At 42.0% G+C, this 19,158-nt stretch overlaps 1 protein-coding gene across 2 annotated transcripts in view; it reads right to left on the bottom strand.

The window, feature by feature from the left end:
- The window catches only part of CMTM6 (CKLF like MARVEL transmembrane domain containing 6), a 50,412-nt gene extending 32,079 nt beyond the window's left edge, over positions 1–18,333 (bottom strand). Inside the window, exons 1-3 of one of the 2 annotated variants that reach the window (XM_059162387.1) lie at positions 18,092–18,333; positions 6,945–7,121; positions 3,066–3,164 (exon numbers count right to left, since the gene is read on the bottom strand). In XM_059162387.1, the coding sequence (XP_059018370.1) occupies positions 3,066–3,164; positions 6,945–7,121; positions 18,092–18,229 (414 nt within the window). In that variant the 5' untranslated portion in view covers positions 18,230–18,333. The remainder of the gene's footprint in view (positions 1–3,065; positions 3,165–6,944; positions 7,122–18,091) is intronic. The other variant, XM_059162386.1, reaches the window with a different exon arrangement.
- Between the last annotated feature and the right edge of the window lie 825 nt (positions 18,334–19,158).

Below are 19,158 nucleotides of genomic sequence, written 5' to 3'. Positions count from 1 at the left end.
AAATGATACAAAACACAAGATTATTAGCCATGGTTAGCCTGACCCCAGAGGAGGGAAGCGAACTATGTGAGTAGGGAGCTGAGCACAGGTGAAAATGGCAAGAAGTAATCACTATCCAGTGTCTGATCAACAGAAACTCTATTTTTAAGATACGTCTAGGTTACATTACCTAAAAACCATTTTCCAGTTAACTGTCACACTGTAATGACACAGCAACATGACACTACAACCTACTCCCTCTTCCTTAAATCACTTCCTCATTGTACTCTTCTAACATATGATCAAACCTTCTGAGAGTTCCGTCAAGACGGGATCTACACTAGCAAAACTCTTAAAGAAATGGGGCAAAGAACTGCTCTGTAAAAAGGAAAAATGGATGCAGGTGATGGCTAAAGTCCCTTCCACCTCTAACACCCCATCTCTCCATGATTTTTATTATTGTTTTTTGGTTTTATTCCTATTCCAGTTAGTTAACATACAGTGTAATATTAGTTTCAGGTGTACGACACAGTGACTCAGCACTTCTGTATGTCACACTGTGCTCATCTCAAGTCACTCCTTCGTCCCCATCACCCATTCACCCATCCCCTCACCCACCTCCCCTCTGGTAACCAGCACTTTGCTCTCGATTTTTTTTTTAAGATTTTATTTGACACAGAGAGCAGAGGAGGAAAGAGCAAGCACAAGCAGAGGGAGCAGCAGCAGAGGGAGAAGCAGGATCCCCGCTGACCTGGGAGCCCGATGTGGAACTTGATCCCAGGACCCTGGGATCAGGACCTGAGCCGAAGGTAGACGCTTAACCGACTGAGCCACCCAGGAGCCCCTGTTCTAGATTTTTAACATTTTGCTGTCTTCTGCTCCAGTGTCTTAACCCTTTACTCCCAACCCCTCTCTCCTAAAGAATATGCATTCTGCCTCATGCCACTGTGAAGCAAACTCCGCTCCAAATTCACTAATTCACCCAAACACCCCAACACGTCTGTCCAACCTACAATTAATTACCAATCCCACATCTCCAAACCCAAGTCACTTCTCCCCTCTGGAGTCTTCATTTTGGCTTGATGGCATCTTGGTATCTATCCCCTTATTTGCCCGACGAACATATTACATAATTTAAGGACAGACCAGATGTCATTGTGTCTGTGAAGCCATCCCTGATCCCCTTGAGAGCTTTGGGCCATGCAGGACATCCAGAGAAATGATCGTCCAGATCTTTTGCTCACATACTTCAATTTCTTTTTTTTAATGGCTTCCCTCACTCATTCTAGTCTGCAAATTTTTTCATAATTTAAACAGTTGCAAAAGGTAATTTCCAGCGTATTATACTGAGTTCTTAAACTACCATTACTCTTAAATATATGCAATGAAATCGAAATACTGTGATAATCTAACACATCACCTGATTGTAACACACAAATAAGCTGTTTTAATAGCTCAGAATTTCATGCCATGCTCTCTTTCCCCCTTCAACTCAATTTTCCTCAATTCTGTTTCATTTTTTCCAAGGATTTTATTTTATTTTTTGAAGATTTATTTATTTTAGGGATGCCTGGGTGGCTCAAGTTGGTTAAGCCACTACCTTCAGCTCAGGTCATGATCCCAGGGTCCTGGGACCGAGTTCCTCCTTGAGCTCCTTGCTCAGCGGGGAGTCTGCTTCTCCCTCTCCCTCTGCCTCTGCCTGCTTGTGCTCACTCTCTCTCTCTCTGACCAAAAAAAAATTATTTATTTTCGACATAGAGAGGGAGAGAGGGAGCAAGCTGGGGGAGCAGCAGAGGGAGAGAATCTCAAGTAGACTCCCCACTGAGCTCGGAGCCCAAGGTAAGGGCTCAATCTTACAACCCTGAGCCAAAACCAAGAGTCAACTACTCATCCAACTGAGTCAACCAGGGGCCCCACTCCAATGATTTTCTAGTAATATATATCCACACTGCAAAACTGATCACTCTTACCATACTCCTCCACAATAAAAATATGTATATAAACTGAAATTAACCATAACAGTCTATTAAAACTGATTTTCTCTTCATGTACCCATTGGTTCATGTGCCCATGCAGAAACACTCCTTGTGGCTGGAATGAGTCAAGGTTCAGCATTAATTTAGTTTGTTTTGTTTTACACTTGCTTTACATGTGTGCTTCGTAAACAGCACTCCTGTGAACAGGTAGATAGAACCATGCAAGGCTCTGAACTCCTGCAGAGTTGTTCTGTAATTAAAAATAGTTTTAATGATCTATTTAGCTGACAAGTCAATTAATTATAACTTCACTTTCGCCATGAGACAAGGATTAACTGGAACCCAGCTGATTTGTAAGAGGATTTGTTACACAGCTATCAGTTACTCACGTTCATAAGACCAGCACCAATTCGGGTGCATGATCCCTGATTTGTCATTCCCAAATCCAAAAACCCACAAAAGTGAAGTTTTCATAATTTACTGGGCTCAAAAGTGGCATGAGGTAAAACTACTTAGAGTCTTTATCCTTTTTACTGTGAATATTCATCCTTCAGAAATATTAATATGTTGGATTACAGGGTGCTGCCCCAGGTCCTCTGAAGGTCTGAAGGTGTCATATAATATGTGCAGGATTACCTTTTGAAAAACCATAATATACTGAACTCCTAAAAAAAAAAAAATTGCTCCTCCCCTAAGGTTTCCAGATAAAGACATTTATTTATCTATCTTTTATTATAAAGACTGAACCTTTGGATCATTTCTCTCATGTATTCTCTACACCGTGAACAGGGCCTGGCATGTAGGTGTATTTTTAATGGACTGCAAAGTAGAAAAATATAGGATAACGAAGTCAATTCTACCACTTCCATTAGCAGTGACATGTTCATAAGTGGAGTAAATGGATTTTTATTCTAGATTCTAAAGACGGGTTCTTAGGTTGCTAGGGCTATTGTATTTATTTGCACTTAGGTCCTCTATTCAAAATTACGCTAAAAAATAAGTTACAAGACAAACTACTCTCCCATACTGTATCACTTGGCAAGTACTTTCCAAGTTCCGTATTTCTAAGGAAACAAAACTAAGCAAGGATTCGAAATATGAGATACTCACAGTTGCAGCGATCTCAGCTTTGGTCCTATCATGTGTGGAAACGAAAATGATGGATGCCAACAAAAACACAAATCCTGTTCCCGCAGTAAGATAAAAATCCTGTAATGTGCATAAAGAACATAGTTAGGTTGACAGAAACAAATGCTTTTGTTTTTTATTTTTAAAAAACTTCAGCAACACAGTATTTTTTGTGTCTATTTTCACATAGCCCAAACCTACATACTTCAGCTTCTAACTTTTCCATCAGTCTGGCATTCACTAACACCCCCCACCAACCCCGGCCATAAAGGAACACTATCCATACTTTGGACATGGCGTATTCAAAGCACATCACAAGATAATCTTTTAATTATTTTTATTTATTTATTTATTTTAAAGATTTTATTTATTTATTTGACAGAGAGAGAGAGATCACAAGTAGGCAGAGAGGCAGGCAGAGAAGGAGAGGGGGAAGCAGGCTCCCTGCTGAGCAGAGACGCCCCCCCCCCCCCATGCGGGGCTCGATCCCAGGATCCTGAGATCATGACCTGAGCCGAAGGCAGAGGCTTAATCCACTGAGCCACCCAGGTGCCCCACAAGATAATCTTTTAATAAGAGCAGTTCCCCCAAAGGTCGTGTGTGTTTGTGTTTTTCTCAAGGACATACTGATATTATCAAAGTCAAAGGTTTATTAAATCCATCTTACTTCCAGCCAAAAAACCCAAAAGGCAGAAACAAAAAATTTTTCTTCCCTTTCAAAGTCCAGATGGTCCCTGACTTAAAATGGTTCCACCACTTAGGATTTTTAACTTTAAATGGTGTAATTACACGTTCAGGAGAAACTGTGCTCTAAACTGTGAATCTTGATGCTGTCTCAAGCTAACATGGTATGGGACGATCCTCCATCGTGATGCTACACGGCGGCAGTGGCTCCTGGCCACCCACCAGTCACAAGGGTAAACAACAGGTATGCTGACAACTCTTCTGTACCCACACGGCTGGCCAGGCTGTTGGCCATTTTCAGTATAGTACCCAATTACATGAGTCCATACTTTAATATCGAACAGCCTTTGGGCAATGATTTTGCCCAACTGGATGCTAATTTAAGTGTTCTGAGCACACTGAAGGTAGGTCAGGCTAAGCTATGATGTTCAGGGGGCCAAGTGCATTAAATGCACTTTGACTCATTTTTCAATTAACGACAGGTTTATTGGGATATAACCCCACTGTAAGTTGGGAAGATCTGTATTCTATGTTAGGAAGGCCTCTCTGAGGGTACTTCAGTGCCTGCAAAGCACTCTAGAAAAGAGAATCAGAACCACCACCTGTCATTAACTACATAAAATTATGCCAATAGTATGTTTTCTAGATACTTAAGCTTTCTGCAGTAACATACTGCTTTCACTTGTTCCAAGTGAGTGACCCAAAATGAGCTTGTAAGTTGAATTTATCTACTCTATCAAAGCTTCCTTATCTCCTCATGATGCAGCTCATGACATGAAATTCTCCCTAGGTTTCCAAGGGTTTTCTCAGGTATAATCTTATAAGGCTCCTCACAGATGCCTATTGAAACCAGTGCTTGACATGCACACTTGACTCAGGAGAAACTGGTAAAAATGATGGCCATTCCAAAGGGTTTTAAGTCTGATACTTTCGGAGTTTTCTGAGGTGCAGTCTCCTAAATCTAATATCAATAAGGCATCCAATACAGAATTCCTATATGTCAACTGTGCATTTAAGATTAAAAAAAAATTAAGAGATTTTCTCTTTGCTTCTAAAAGAGGTGGTTTTTCTGCACTACTCTGCTTTTCCTATTTCTTTGAATATTATTTCAAATCTGTGACATACAAATAAAACTACATTTACTGATATCTGGAGAACATTTAAGGAGGCATTAAACAAGACAACCATTCTGAGGCAGAAGAACGTGGTATTAGGGCACTTGGGTGGCTCAGTGGGTTAAAGCCTCTGTCTTCGGCTCAGGTCATGATCCCAGAGTCCTGGGATTGAGCCCTGAGATCCCGCTGAGAGGGCTCCTCTGCTCAGCGGGAGCCTGCATCCACCTCTCTCTCTCTGCCTGCCTCTCTGCCTACTTGTGATCTCTGCCTGTCAAATAAATAAATACAACTCTTAAAAAAAAAGAAGAAGAAGAAGAAGAAGAAGAAAGTGGTGAAGAAGAAACATGGATTCTAGAATCAGACTATTTGAGTTCAAATCCCAGTTATACTACTACTTGGCTCTATGACTTTGAATGAATTCATTATTTAACATCTGTGTGCCTTAGTTTCTTCATCTACAAAGTGGGAGTAATAACAGTTCTTCTTCAGAGGTTATTCTAAAGATTAGAGTTAATCAGTAGAAAAGGCTTAGATCAGTGCCAGGCACACAGTAAATGTCCTGTTAGTGTTGGGTGTTGTTACTCTTAACAGAACCTGAGCCTCAACAGCATGGAAGAGAAAAGATCCCACCCTTCAGATTCCCCCTTATTTTCCCCCACCCCCCAGACACTACCACCACCACCACCACATTCTCAAAACATTTTCTGTAAAACAGAAAACTTCTCTGATATTAGAAAGTATTTAGGTACATTAACGGAGCAAGAGTAAAAGTGATTTTTAAAAGTTTTAAACAAACATGAAATCCTTATAATGTTAGGTGAAACGTACAACATATAGGGCTATGTCTCTTAATCACCTATGAACAGAAAAAAAAGACCCAAAAGAGATATAGTAAAATATTTATAAAAGCTGTTTTAGAATGAAATGACTGATTTATTTTCCCCTCTAACATTTTAATATCAGTACTTACTTAAAAATAACTTTTTAAAAAATAACTTTCAAATGCTCCTTTGATATAATAAATGCTTCTCATTGTTTAGTTAGACCATTAAACTGGAAAATATTTTAATCTTGTTTCTTATCAAAAAGATCAATGTTGTATCAATGTACCAAAGGGTATACAGAACAAAGTACATCTTTTAGGTTTATATTAATATATGACCCAATGCTTACTTCCCATTAGTTTAAAAAATTAACAGAATCTTACTGGTTTGTATTGCTCATTATCCCTTGTTCTTAACAGTTAAAAATTCAACCTCATTTGTATCTTTTCCCTCAGAGAGATGAATGGCAACCCTGACACATACAATTCTTCAGAAACCACTATTATTAGCTCCAGTGCTACTGAGGAAGGAAACATCTCCATTCTTAAGTACAGTAAACATGTGAATCATCTCATGTGTCATCTCACAAATCCACACTCTACTCAAATAAAAATGTGCGCCAGCAGATGGTCTTCAGAAAGTTACGCAACACTGATCCTGTGAAAATAAAATTCTCGTGTGCACTTTCATTAAAAGGGAAATTTCTGAACAATGAATTCAACAAGTGCCTTAATTCACTTACTGGTAACTTCTTTCATAACAACAACAACAACAAAAAATCAAAACAAAATAGGTAGCATCATGTGGTACTTTCTCTGAAAAGCTCCAGAAATATATCACATTAGCTCATCACTCTCTCTCACGTCTAACATAATGCCTGGTGTAGAGCAGGAACACAATGGACAACTATAGAACCCATGAGGGATGCTCTGAAATGTGAGAAATCGAAATGACAAAAATCCTAATCTTTAAAAAATGCCTAGTGTGAATGAGACTAAACCACCAATCATTGTAAACTCCTGACCTCATCTGTCGCTCCCTTTCTGATTTTACTTTCCCCCTCTCCCACCCCCTTGCTTGGCAGGAAAAATGGAGTTGCTCAGGGGCAGAGCTGGTACCATGGGGAGCGTCTTCTCATGCTGAGTTTTAAAAGCAACACTCGTCTGAGTGACAAAACTACACAAGATTCCAAAAGAGCCATGTTCTTCGTCAAGGGGTTCTATTTTCTTCACGCTTACCGACTGCTTGACTTTGGGAGTATCGACTTGGTCGTAAACGGGAGTGCAGTACACAATGAGGATGAGGAGACTCAGAAGAAAGGCACTGCAGCTTACGAATTCAAAAAAGTAAAGTCCTCCACACAGTGTGCACTGTGACACGACTTCCTCGCAGATAAAGGCCAGCAGGGACAGCAACTACAAAAGAAGCAAAGCGGTTTACTCAAGTGTTCTCCACAGAAACCCGTATTCAGAAAACTCATCTGTTTACTCAACTCTGTGAAGTGGAGACTGCAGCAAACGAGATTACTGGCTGGACCTGATCCCCACCGAACTTCACAGTCCGGCTGCCTTGAAGGGAATCCAGGGACACGAATAATTAACTACCAAGTGCTAAAAGCTAGACTTGGGGGAAATACAGGGTGTTGCTGTAAAAGCACACAGAAGGGACCCTCTGCTTGCGGGTCAGAAAGGCTTCCTGAAGGAAAGCGGAGACTTGATGGGAAAGGAGGGTCAGTTGCGGGGGTTGGGGGGGTAGGCAGGTGGGGCACCTTTGTGAAGGACAGGGAAGGAAGCTCCAGGCAGAGAAGGAGCAGACGCAAACCTGGTGGCAAGAGCACCTGGCACCCTCCCACCGCAAGGCACGCACAGATCCCACCACCTCCACTGAATGGACAGAACAAGTTCAGTGAACCTGGTTCAGGTACCCAGCGTGAAGGAAGGGGACGGCAGCACAAAAACATTGAGACGAGGGCACCTGGGTGGCCCAATGGGTTAAGCCTCTGCCTCGGGCTCAGGTCATGATCCCAGGCTCCTGGGATCAAGCCCCGCATCGGGCTCTCTGCTCCGCAGGGAGCACGTTTCCTCCTCCCTCTGCAGGCCTCTCTGCCTACTTGTGATCTCTCTCTCTGTCAAATAAATAAATAAAATCTTAAAAAAAAAAAAAAACAAAAAACAAAAAACCAAAATCGATGTGACAAAACTAGAGGCATAAGTGGAGGCTGGATCTAAATGTCCTTGATTTCTAGTTTTAAAAAGTCTGGATTCTAGGAGTTTTAAAGCAAATGGGTGACACGTTCAGGCTTATGCTTTCAGTGGTTCTCGCTGGCTATGGCATGAAGAAGGGGCTGGGGAAGGGCCAATCTTGGGGCAGATGTCCTGTCGGAAAGCTGATGGAAGAAACCAGGGGAAGACAGTGAGCTGCGTAGTGATAATGGAGAACAGCTCCTGCAATCACTGGGAGAGGCAAGAGGTGACAGAAGCCCTTATCAGCATGGGTACAAATAATGGAGGAAAAAAGATAACAGACTTGAACACCTTAACTTAAAGCAAAAAGGCATTTTATTCACCAATATTTTGAAACAGGGCTTTTCTCGGACTTTGAGCCTACTAACTGGAATTCCACTTCCACATCATGTTTTCTGCATTAACCACTTTCTTCATCTATTATTATCACTTGCAGACTAATGCTTAGTTGAAGTGGAGCAAGACCTGGACACTTGAGAAGCAGAATGCAGAATCCTTCTAGATTTTGACTAATTCTACTAGCCCTTTACGGTTATCTCACTCTTACTTAATTCCACAGAAAATACTGTAGTAATTTATTTTTCAGACTTTCCAAAGCATTCAATTTAGTTTTCACAAAAACAATTCCTTTTCCCACTCAATTTCAGTCTGTGTAATATTTAATTAAATGTTTGACCATAAAGAGTATAGTTGGTAGTAGTGGGAATAACCCAAGTCAACTAATGGCAGAGGCAAGAGTGCTCAAGACACGCGTGGGTCAGAAAGCCATGCACTGAATGGACAATGGTACTGAATGGACAATGGTAAAGTCCAGCGAATCTGGAAACTCAATTAAATGCAAGTGGGATTTAGTAGCACTCCCATTGTTGTATATAAGGTGTTAATATACTGAGGACTACACTGCAGAAAAAAAGAGTCAGGATTTTTTTGCCCCCCCCCCCCTTTAAGAGGCAAGCATGCTGGAAAGAGAATACATTCTGTTTTAAAGGTGCTGTGTGTGAGGGGTTTGTGAAAGAGTTAAGGGAGGTGTCTAGGAGGCAAAAGGATATAAGGTCTGTGGCTCGGGGGAGCGGTCTAGGGTGGAGATGAATACATGGGCATCAGCCAGTGAGATCACCCAGAATGAGGAAAGCCAACTTTATCCAGAAATCTGAGCTAACCCAAGATCCAAGGGATGTGCAGAGGGGGTAAAACCAGCAAAGGACAGTTAGGAGCAGCAGTCCAAAGAGGTAGCAGAGCAAGGAGAAAGTGTTTTTACAAAGAGAAAGTAAGCACGGGTAATGAATGGTACTTAGAAGTCAGGTAAGAACAACACTGAAACACTGACATCAGACTGAGCTACAAGGCGGCTGCTGGTGGCAACAGCAAGCCCATTGCAGTGTAGTCAACCAGGGAGGCTGAGATTATAGGACACATGGTGGGAAGTGAGAGGAAGACAAAGCAGTGGGATAGAGCCAGAAGAGTCAAAAGGGATAGCCTAACAAGAGCGGCCAGATAGGGGAGTAGTGGACAAGGTCAAAGGGAAGGGAATTTCAATACGGGAGAGAACTTAAATACTTAGGCAGAAACCAATAAGGTGGGTGGGCCTAAAGACAACGAAGAAAAGAGGCTCTCTATAGATAGGATTCAAAGCCCAGATTTGGGGCTTAACTCTTCTCTAGAAATAGGAAGGAAGAGAAAGAAGAGAGGTTCACTTGGGCAATATGTGTGGTTTTGTGAAAGCCAAGGGAGTTTCCTTCAAGCATTAAGACCATCAAAATGACTGGTAACCTAAATCAAAGCCTATTGGGAAATGCCATTTTGCCCCTCAGACCAGTAGAAACAACCAGATATATTAATAGCAACAAGAGTGCTACCAAAATCAGCAGATATGTTGCATATTATAAAAATGTTATCTTACAAAGTATTTTCATTTTTTAAAGATTTTTACTTATTTATTTAGAGCATTGAGAAAGCAAGCATGAGTTGGGGAGTACAATGGGAGAGAGAGAGAGAGAACCTCAAGTAGACTCCCCACTGAATGTGGAGCCTGACTCGGGGCTCAATCCCACGACCCTGAGATCATGACCTGAGTTGAAACCAAGACACAGAACACTTAACCAACCGGGCCACCCAGGCTACAAAATATTTCCATCAAACAGTAGTCAGTGGTACACCATTCTGGAAAACAACTGAGCGGTTTCTTAAAAACTAAACACCCAGTCACTGTATGGCCCAGCAACTGCATTCCCACATTCTGCATGTGACCAGGAAAAATGAAAATTTATGTCTGTGCAAAAACCGATACATGAAAGTTCATTACAGTTTTATTAATAATGGCTCTGGAAACTGGACACCAAGCACATGTTTTTCTTTGGTTAAGCAAACCATGATATATCCTACCATGGACTACTACTTAGCAATAAAAAGGAACAAACTTCACACATGCAACAACTTAGATGAATCTCCAAACTATGCAGTGAAAAAAATCCAAAACTCAAAGGTTACATACTACAGGATTTCATTTATTTATGTTTTTAATGATTTCTTTATTTATTTCAGAGGGGCTGGGGGAAAGAGAGAGAGAGAATCCCAAGCACTCTCTATGTTTGGGGTGAAGCCCAACTCAGGGTTCAATCTCATAACCCCGAGATCATGACCTGAGCTGAAACCAAGAGTCAGTGGCTTAACTGACTGCTTCACTGAGCACCCACTCCTTGTCACACACACACACACACACACACACACACACACCCGCCCGGTTCCATTTATACAGCATTCTTGAAGTAACAAATTACAAAGCTGGAGAACTAATTAGTGTGGCCAGGGGAGAGGGGAAAGGTGTGGCCATAAAGGGGTGGAGGGAATCCTGTGGTGACTAGACAGTTCTGGAACAGTTGTGGTAGTGACTCTAGGAAGCTACACAGGTCACACACACATGCACACAAAGTGCAGAGGCCCTCCCTGTATGTTTTGTTTTACAAGTTCCTGTGAATCTATAAATATTTCAAAATAAAAAGTTCAAAAGCAATGGTCAAACCTAAATTGGTATGAAGGTCTCTAAGGGATTTTCTCCCCCTCCAACTGCCAATACATAATTTCCTATATACACACAACTGAAAAGAATCTATACAGGGATGAAAACAGAGCCTTTATTATGATTTCCTACAAGTTAGTAAAACATAAAATAGTCCAGCATATCCCAAATACCCACCTTCAGACAGATGTTAGGTTAGGTAAGGTGTTCCCAATTATTACACCATAGGATAAAAAGTGACACACCAATACAAATCTCAGAAAGTCATTGTGTAAACTTACTTCCTTAGTCTCCTGTAATTATAATTACAGTCATAATTACATGACTCTTGTAAAATAAAATACTAAATGTCTAATATTCCATGTGTTTTATTCTTGCTTCTGTGTTAAATCTTACCCAACTTTTAGGAGTTTCTCTATGACAAATTTGACAAATTTGACAATTTTATATACCTCAGGTATATAAAAGTCAATTAATTGTGAGAAGATGTCAACCTAAGACTCTATCTGGGGTCTGAGACAAGTTGCTCAAGAGCCATTCATATCACAATAATTAGGTTATCAGGAATGCTCATCTGCGTAAGCCATATGACAATACCATCTTTTCTGCAGAGATAGAGACTGCTTGTCTATTCTCAGTAAGAAAGGGCAGGACCCAGCTCAGCCAGCAGCAGTAGGTGCCTTCCTTACCACTCCTGTTCCAAACTTATTAACAGGAGTTAAGCCTCAGGGCAGTATTAAGAGGCAGATTCTGCCTGGACATCCTGAGAGATTAAAGGGGTACAATATCAAGTTTGGACATTTACTGGCTCCTATTCCCAGTTAAAGGCCAAGAAATCAGCACTACAAATTATATTCAGTATGAAGTTTTCTCCTGACTCCCCATCTGTCTGATATTCCAAACCTTCCTATATAATCTCCGACAGTACTCTATAGTATCTTTATGTTGTATACCTGCAACGAACAAGTGTCAATTCTACCTCAATTACAAAAGATTTTTTGAAGAAGTGCATTTTGAGTATTATTATCCAACACCGTAAAATGTATAGGCACATTAATGATAGAGCAACAAGATCAGTGTACAAGAAATAAGAAAACAGGGGCGCCTGGGTGGCTCAGTTGGTTAAGCGACTGCCTTCGGCTCAGATCATGATCCTGGAGTCCTGGGATCGAGTCCTGCATCGGGCTCCCTGCTCTGCTTCTCCCTCTCCCTCTGACCTCTCCTCTCACACTCTCTCTGACTCTCTCTCAAATAAATAAAGTCTTTAAAAAAAAAAAAAAAAGAAATAAGAAAACAATACACCTCCTAATTGACCATCCCTTATATGCAGATTCAGGAAATCTCAGGAAAATGCTTGGATTCTCAGGGACTAATAGTAGCTAGACAAGGATAAATGGAAGAGCCAGATTCAACCAGGGCCAAGAGACACATGGGATCTGGATAGGCAGAGAACATTTCAGGTGGAGGATGAAAAAGAAGAGATTCATGAAGGCAAGAATTTGCATGGTAAGACCCAGAGGGATAATGAGGTGACTGACCTGAGTGGGGAGTGATGATGAAAATGTTTAAGGAGCTGGGTGTGGCTACGTGATGATCAGGCCGGGGAGCAAGGGCTTTCGGATGAAAGCAACAGGGATTACCGGCCTGGTTTAGCTGGTTAGAAGACAGGAGGAACAGAGGACTGGGTGGGGCCTGAAAGACTATCGCAGTTCAGGATTAGGAGGGGAAAGAGCAGCTCACACCTGACAAGCAAGAAATGGGGGTCTAACACTTTGTAAGAAAACTCCTCAATAAACAAGTGAACATACTCCATATCCCTGATTTAAACAATGACGGGGTGAGGTGGTGGTGGCATCGCTGATTTTAATCGTATTTCCTAATTTATATATATTTTTTGGTAAACAAACACTTTTTGTATTAAAAAATTTTTTAAAAATGTACTGTGAAAGTTAAGGGAAGGAATAATTTCAAGAAATGGATAGTCACCAGCATTAAATACCAAAGTGGTTAAGGATAAGAGAGGTAAGGTCACTCGGTAAGGAAATCATGATGAATGTTAAAAGTTGAAAGGCTCAATTATTATTTTCTGGTACATAATTTTACTCTCAGTAACATGAAGACGTCACATTAAATACGGCTTACTGACTATTAAGAACCTAACAACATTATTGTCAATGTGACTGCTTCTAATGACAAAAAATCTTACCCAAACAGAACTATGGGAACTGTCAAGCCTTTGGAGCTGGGAGGTCCTTGGAGGGCAGTCTCCCACCCTTTTGTCTACAGGTGATGGAGTGAATCTCTGACAGCGAGGTTCCATGCTGGCCAGGCACAACCCAAAACCCAGGTCTCCTGACTCCCATTCTTGCGCTTGTCCCCCCACCCCCCACCCCCGCCAACCTGATCCCCCGCCCCACTGAAATGCTGTTTATTAAGCTCACTTTACAACTATGTATGTTCGTGTGGGTTTTCCCTTAAAACTGGATTTTGGAAGTTACAATCAGATTAATGTGCATTTCCCCTTTTGCTGTTAAATTTTACATTAAAACCAATGTGCTAGGGTCAACACATTTGGGAAATCTTCGTGACTAAAATGCGGCTTACTCACAGTTCTGGTGATTTAAACATTCAGATAGTGACTACCCTGTGTCTCTCTTCATTTCAGTTTCACTACCCCTTCTGAAACGTCAGTCTTCCTTAAAATTAACAGTCGTTATAGTAAACATGAAGTCTCCATCATTGATCTTTAAGAGTCTACTATTAAAACATTTCTTACAAAAAGAACTTTCAAATGTTTGCCATTCATTATAAGGCCTCACTATAACATTAATTTGTGAATTAATGAACTTATGACCAAAGCCTACAGTCCTATGTAAAGTCCAAGTAAACAAATCTGTCAGCCTGAAGTTAGGTTAGGCCTCGCTTGCCTTGGGCAAATATTTACTCTCACAAAGGTTCAAGGATATAATTTGCTGACCTTATGGATCTTCCTCAAGGTTAAAAATAGAGCACTACCATTTAGTACAGATCAATTTTCACACTGAAATAATGAAGAAAGCATGAATACAAGAGAAATTACTTCTCAGTGTCTTGTTTCTTGGCACTTTAAATCACTGGTGATTGCCCGTCTGAAGAGTCATTATAACTACAGTAAGTTGCAGCCATCAGGACATTCAACTGGTACCATAAACACAATGTCAGCTTGTTGCAGAGAGAATATTACACATATTCAAATCATTCCACCAGCTTACTAGCAAGGAACTAGGTTGCCCAATGTCAATTTTCCCCTGAAAATAAAAACTCCCTCAAAAATAACAATAAAAACTTGACAATATGTGTATGTGTGCATAACGACCAATCTAAGGACAAAATAAACTGAAAAAGAAATAAACTGCATAAACTTAGGACTGCAAGGACTCCTGGCATTGCATTTCCAGCCGAGTATTTCTTCTTCAGCTCTGGAAGGGCAGATAGTAGTTATGGGTTGCTTAAGTTTTAGACAAGCCTTTGACGAAATTAAGGTTTTATCTGAATGGTAGCAGACACAGCTATAGAATTCCAAGAGCACAAACCTCAAGAGCTGGTTATACTCCTTATCTCTAACCTCTCCTGTTTGTAGGCTCCACTCTCGACCTGCTTGGTGTTCAGCTCTGTACCGGCACACCCCACAGAGACTCAGAGATTTGTAAAAACCTTAAATGGTGAAAAGAACCTTGGAAATCCAACTCCATCTCTTTGGACTCTTAAGAATTTCCTAAGCCCAGAGAGTCTGCTTTTTAAGTTTGAGAGTAAGGTTCCTTTTCCTTTTGGAGTTTTGAGGCTCTAATAAGATTTATGGGTCTAGAATAACATACCCAGACATGGAAATGCACCATATTTTGGGTAAAATGTCACAGGGCTTGCACGTTCCTAGTTTAAGTACCTCCTCTTCTGACTATGGGTTTCTTCATTACAGGTGTTTCCTTACTGGAGCTCTGCAAATCTACTTAATTAAAAAAAAAAAAAAAAGTTATCTAAAGTAAAACAATCTAAAGGCAGAATGTGACTTAAGGCAAAGAAGACTGTGCCTATTGCCCCAGGCTAGACGACAGCTTTAATTTAATTTCATTATAACTTCCTTGGAACTTCCTGGGTAACTCCATAATATACACTCTTGTAAAGAGATAGAGGCCATCACTCAAAGCAGAAATGAAAAGACAACAATCAAAATCAAAAGCAATAATAAAATATTTTTTAAAATCTATATTAAAGAAAGTATTCTTTTTAAATATTTTATTTAAAATAAATTTTTTTAAGATTTATTTATTTATTTATTTGACAGACAGAGATCTCAAGTAGGCAGAGCAGCAGGCAGACAGAGGGTGGCGGAAGCAGGCTCCCTGCTGAGCAGAGAGCCTGATGTGGGGCTCAATCCCAGGACCCTGAGATCATGACCTGAGCTGAAGGCAGAGGCTTTAACCTACTGAGCCACCCAGGCACCCCAAGAAAGTATTCTTATAACATTACAAATCCCCCATAAGTAAATAAACGCATACCTATTTAACTGTACTTCGCTTTACTGTATTTCACAGGTGATTACATTCTTCAAATCGAAGGTCTGTGGCAACACTGAGCCAAGCAAGTCTACTGGTACCATTTTTCCAAAAGCATTTGCTCACTTCATGTCTCTGTGTCACATTTCAGTAATTCTTGCAATATTTCAAACATCTGCATTATTATATTTGCTATGATGATGTGATCAGTGATTACAATTCACTGAAAGCTCAGAAAATGGTTGGAAATTTTTTTTTTTGGTGATAAAATATTTTAAATTAAGGACAGCCTGGGTGGCTTGGTTTGTTGACCATCTGACTTGATATCAACTCAGGTCATAATCTTGGGGTCCTGGGATTAAGCCCCTTGCTGGGCTCTGAGCTCAGTGCAGAGTCTGCTTGTCCCTCTCCCTCCTCTCCTTCCGCTGTTTGTGTTCTCTCTCTCAAATAAATAAATAAAACCTTAAAAAAAAATTTAAAAGTCATTTTAAATTATGGCATGTATATATATATTTTTAGACATAATACTATTTTTGAACAGTTAACAAACCATAGTATAGTGCAAACATAACTTTTATATGCACTGGAAAACCAAAACATTCACTAGACTGGCTTTACTGTGATACTCGCTTTACTGTGGTGGTCTGGAACCCAACATGCAGGGACTCCGAGATAAGCCTATAAATGGATTTCAAGAAGAGACATTAGTTTTTATTCTTTCTCTCCTTCTCCTTATGATGGGGAACAAGCAGGAACAACCAACCCTTGTAAGGCAAATTCATCTCCTTTTCTCCCATTCAAGTAAAAAGTCTATCACCAAAATTTCTGGTTGTAGGTCTAGTCCAGGGATAGGAACGACAGTCTATTAAACTGTAAATAAGGTAATGAAAAATTTTACTTCAGCTGTGCCATTTCTAATTAGAAAGGAAAAACAGACAACTGAAAATTAGATTTAACAGGCAGGACACCAATACTGATGATGTCTGTAGGGCAGCAAGAATACTTCAGATATAGATACTAACCTTTTCTGTTCTAAAAAGTTCTTCTATTGGTGTAGATACATTTCAGCTTCACTACAGAGGAGCATCACTGGTATCTCAAAGTCCTGTTAAGGCGCACCTGGATGGCTCAGTTGGTTAAGTGGCTGTCTCCGGCTCAGGTCATGATCCCAGGCTCCTGGGATCAAGCCCGGCATCAGGCTCCAGCCCCGCATCGGGCTTCCTGCTTGGTGGGAAGCCTACTCCTCCCTCTCCCTCTGCCTGCTGCTCTGCCCACTTGTGTTATCTCTCCAACTCTCAAATAAATAAAATCTTAAATAAAAAAATAAAAGTCCTGTTAGAACTGACAAGAGAACAGAAAGAAGTATCTCTGGGTATAAGGAGCACATGATACAAAGGAACAATGCAGAAGGGAGCCTTCGATGCCTGTTAATAACTGAAAGGCTACCAGAGAGGAACTCCCTAAAAACAGGCTGGAGAAATCCAGACGCTCTCAGTTCCCTAGGCCACACTTTCAGCTGCCTCCAAGTGATATCCAAACTATTCCCACATGTGATCATTTGACAACCAGAAAGAAGTGCCTGTTTTCTGAGAGCATTTTTTTAAAAATTTAATAAAAGTAGGTCATCTGAGTTCTAAGAATGTAAGTTCTGGTTATTGGAGTTCTAAGAATTTAAGCTCTTCCCAAGGAAACCAACTGGCTATTTTTACTTGAGAGGACTAAAGGCAAAACAAAACAAAACAAAACCCTAAAAAACAAAAACCAAAAAACACCAAGCAAAATCAACTTAGGAACACTCTAGGCAGTCTGACTTTTCCTCTGGCAGAAAATATTCGTCGTTGCTTAAAACAGAACATAGTGTGTCCGTATGTGTATAACTGGAGTTAAAATCCAAAGATGTTTGATATTTTCACTATGAGGTTTAAGGTACCTTTACTGCCTAAAGTGAACTAAAACTCAGTGAGATTCAGAGAGGGGTAAACCATGCCCTCCTTTTGCCACCTGCGCGCAAATACAAGCTGTCCTTTCACTGTGTACTTCGTATACGCATACTGCTCATTCAGAAACAATTCACTGGAAACACCCATCTCAATGCCGTGCGCAGTAACGAAGACTTCGCCCAACAAATTAAACTGCCCCCCCCCCACGGGCTCGTACCAGGAAAACCACAAGAACCAGGAAAGATAAACAAAAGGCACTTGGAAGTCTAAATACAGGCACTTTGGTCGATAATGCAGCCTAACAGCTGGGAGAGGAGACGGAGGTCGTAACAGAGGATGGAGTGAAAGAAGTCTAAGCGGCTGACTAGGCTTTCCGACGCATTTCCTGGACCCGCGCAACACGCTCGGGGGCCCAGGTCGTCACCGGGAACCCAGTGGGGGTGAGACTGGGGTGGAGAGGCTGCCCCACGGCGGGAGGTAACGCCCCCCTTTCCAGCCGAGAGAGAAGGAACTGGGGGTGTGGAAACCGCCGCTTCCTGAACAAGCAGGTCGAGAAGCACCAGCTCGGCAGCCTCCCACGCCCGCAGGCCGGCGGCTCCGAGGCCAGACCCCTTACCCCCGAGTCCGGCTCGCCCACCCCGGCCGCGGACTTACCAGCTGCAAGGCTTTGAGCGCGAGCCGACGCATCGGAAGCCGGCCCAGGGAGAAGTAGGCGGCGAGGCCGCTCCGGGCGCCCCTAGCCGGGCCCGGGTCCTCCTCCGTGGTGGGGCCATACACCGCTCCATTCTCCATCGCCCGGGAACGCGGTGGCCGCAGAGGTGTCGCCGCGGACTTGACCGACTCCAGAAGGACCACCAGCAGGGCCGTCACTTCCTGGGTCTCCGCCCACGCTTCCGCCCCGCCCCGCCCCGCCTCGCCCCGCCCCGCCTCCGCTCTAGCCCCACCCCCAACCCCTGCGTCTGCGTCTGCGCCTTAGTCACTCGTCCAACGTACTGAAGTTCTTGGGGGGAAACCTTCGCGCAAAGAGAACGGCATGTCCTGAGGACCGAGTTAGGAAGGAGAGAAGAGGAAGTTGGAGTTGTAGGCGGAGGCCACATCATGTAGGGGCCTTGTAGAGCAAGGAAAGAAATGTGGTTTCATTTTGAGTGCAGGGCGTTGTCTGAAAGGACTTTCAGGATTGCTCCCTCCTGCATCTCTCTGAATTCCTTTCAGGCTTGTCAAAACCATTTAGTTTACTTGTCTCTTACTTGTGCACCAACTTCCGCAGTAATATATGTTAATTTTGTCTCAACTTAAGGAAATTCATATTTTTATATTTTAGCAACTGAAGGTGACTGGGTTCCATGTCAGGCACACATATTCTCTCCTCAACAGTGTAATGTAGGTACTATCATTACTTTCATTTTACAGATGAACACACTGAGGCCAAGAGGGGGAATATATCCAAGGGCAGGCGGTTAGGGGTAGCTGGAATGCAGACCTCCACAGTCCGCCTCAACCTTGTTGCTAACATGGACTCAGCAAACCTCAGCCTCTAACCCATCTCACCGTCAGAGCTTCAAAATCCATGCAAGAGGGGAGGGGCCACTGCTGCCGCCTACTTCCATATTTAATCTAGTCTCCTCCCTGGTCCCAAATCTCCCTTTCTTCCTCTGGTAACAGAACAAAAGCCCCCATTCACAGGAATAGAGACAAGGAGATACTACTCTGCCGCGGCTGTC

This window comes from Mustela lutreola, chromosome 2, assembly GCF_030435805.1.
Source record: "Mustela lutreola isolate mMusLut2 chromosome 2, mMusLut2.pri, whole genome shotgun sequence".
Taxonomy (NCBI): Eukaryota; Metazoa; Chordata; class Mammalia; order Carnivora; family Mustelidae; genus Mustela; species Mustela lutreola.
The sequence above is the reverse complement of the archived record's forward strand: the minus strand, read 5'-3'. Positions and strand labels throughout refer to the sequence as shown.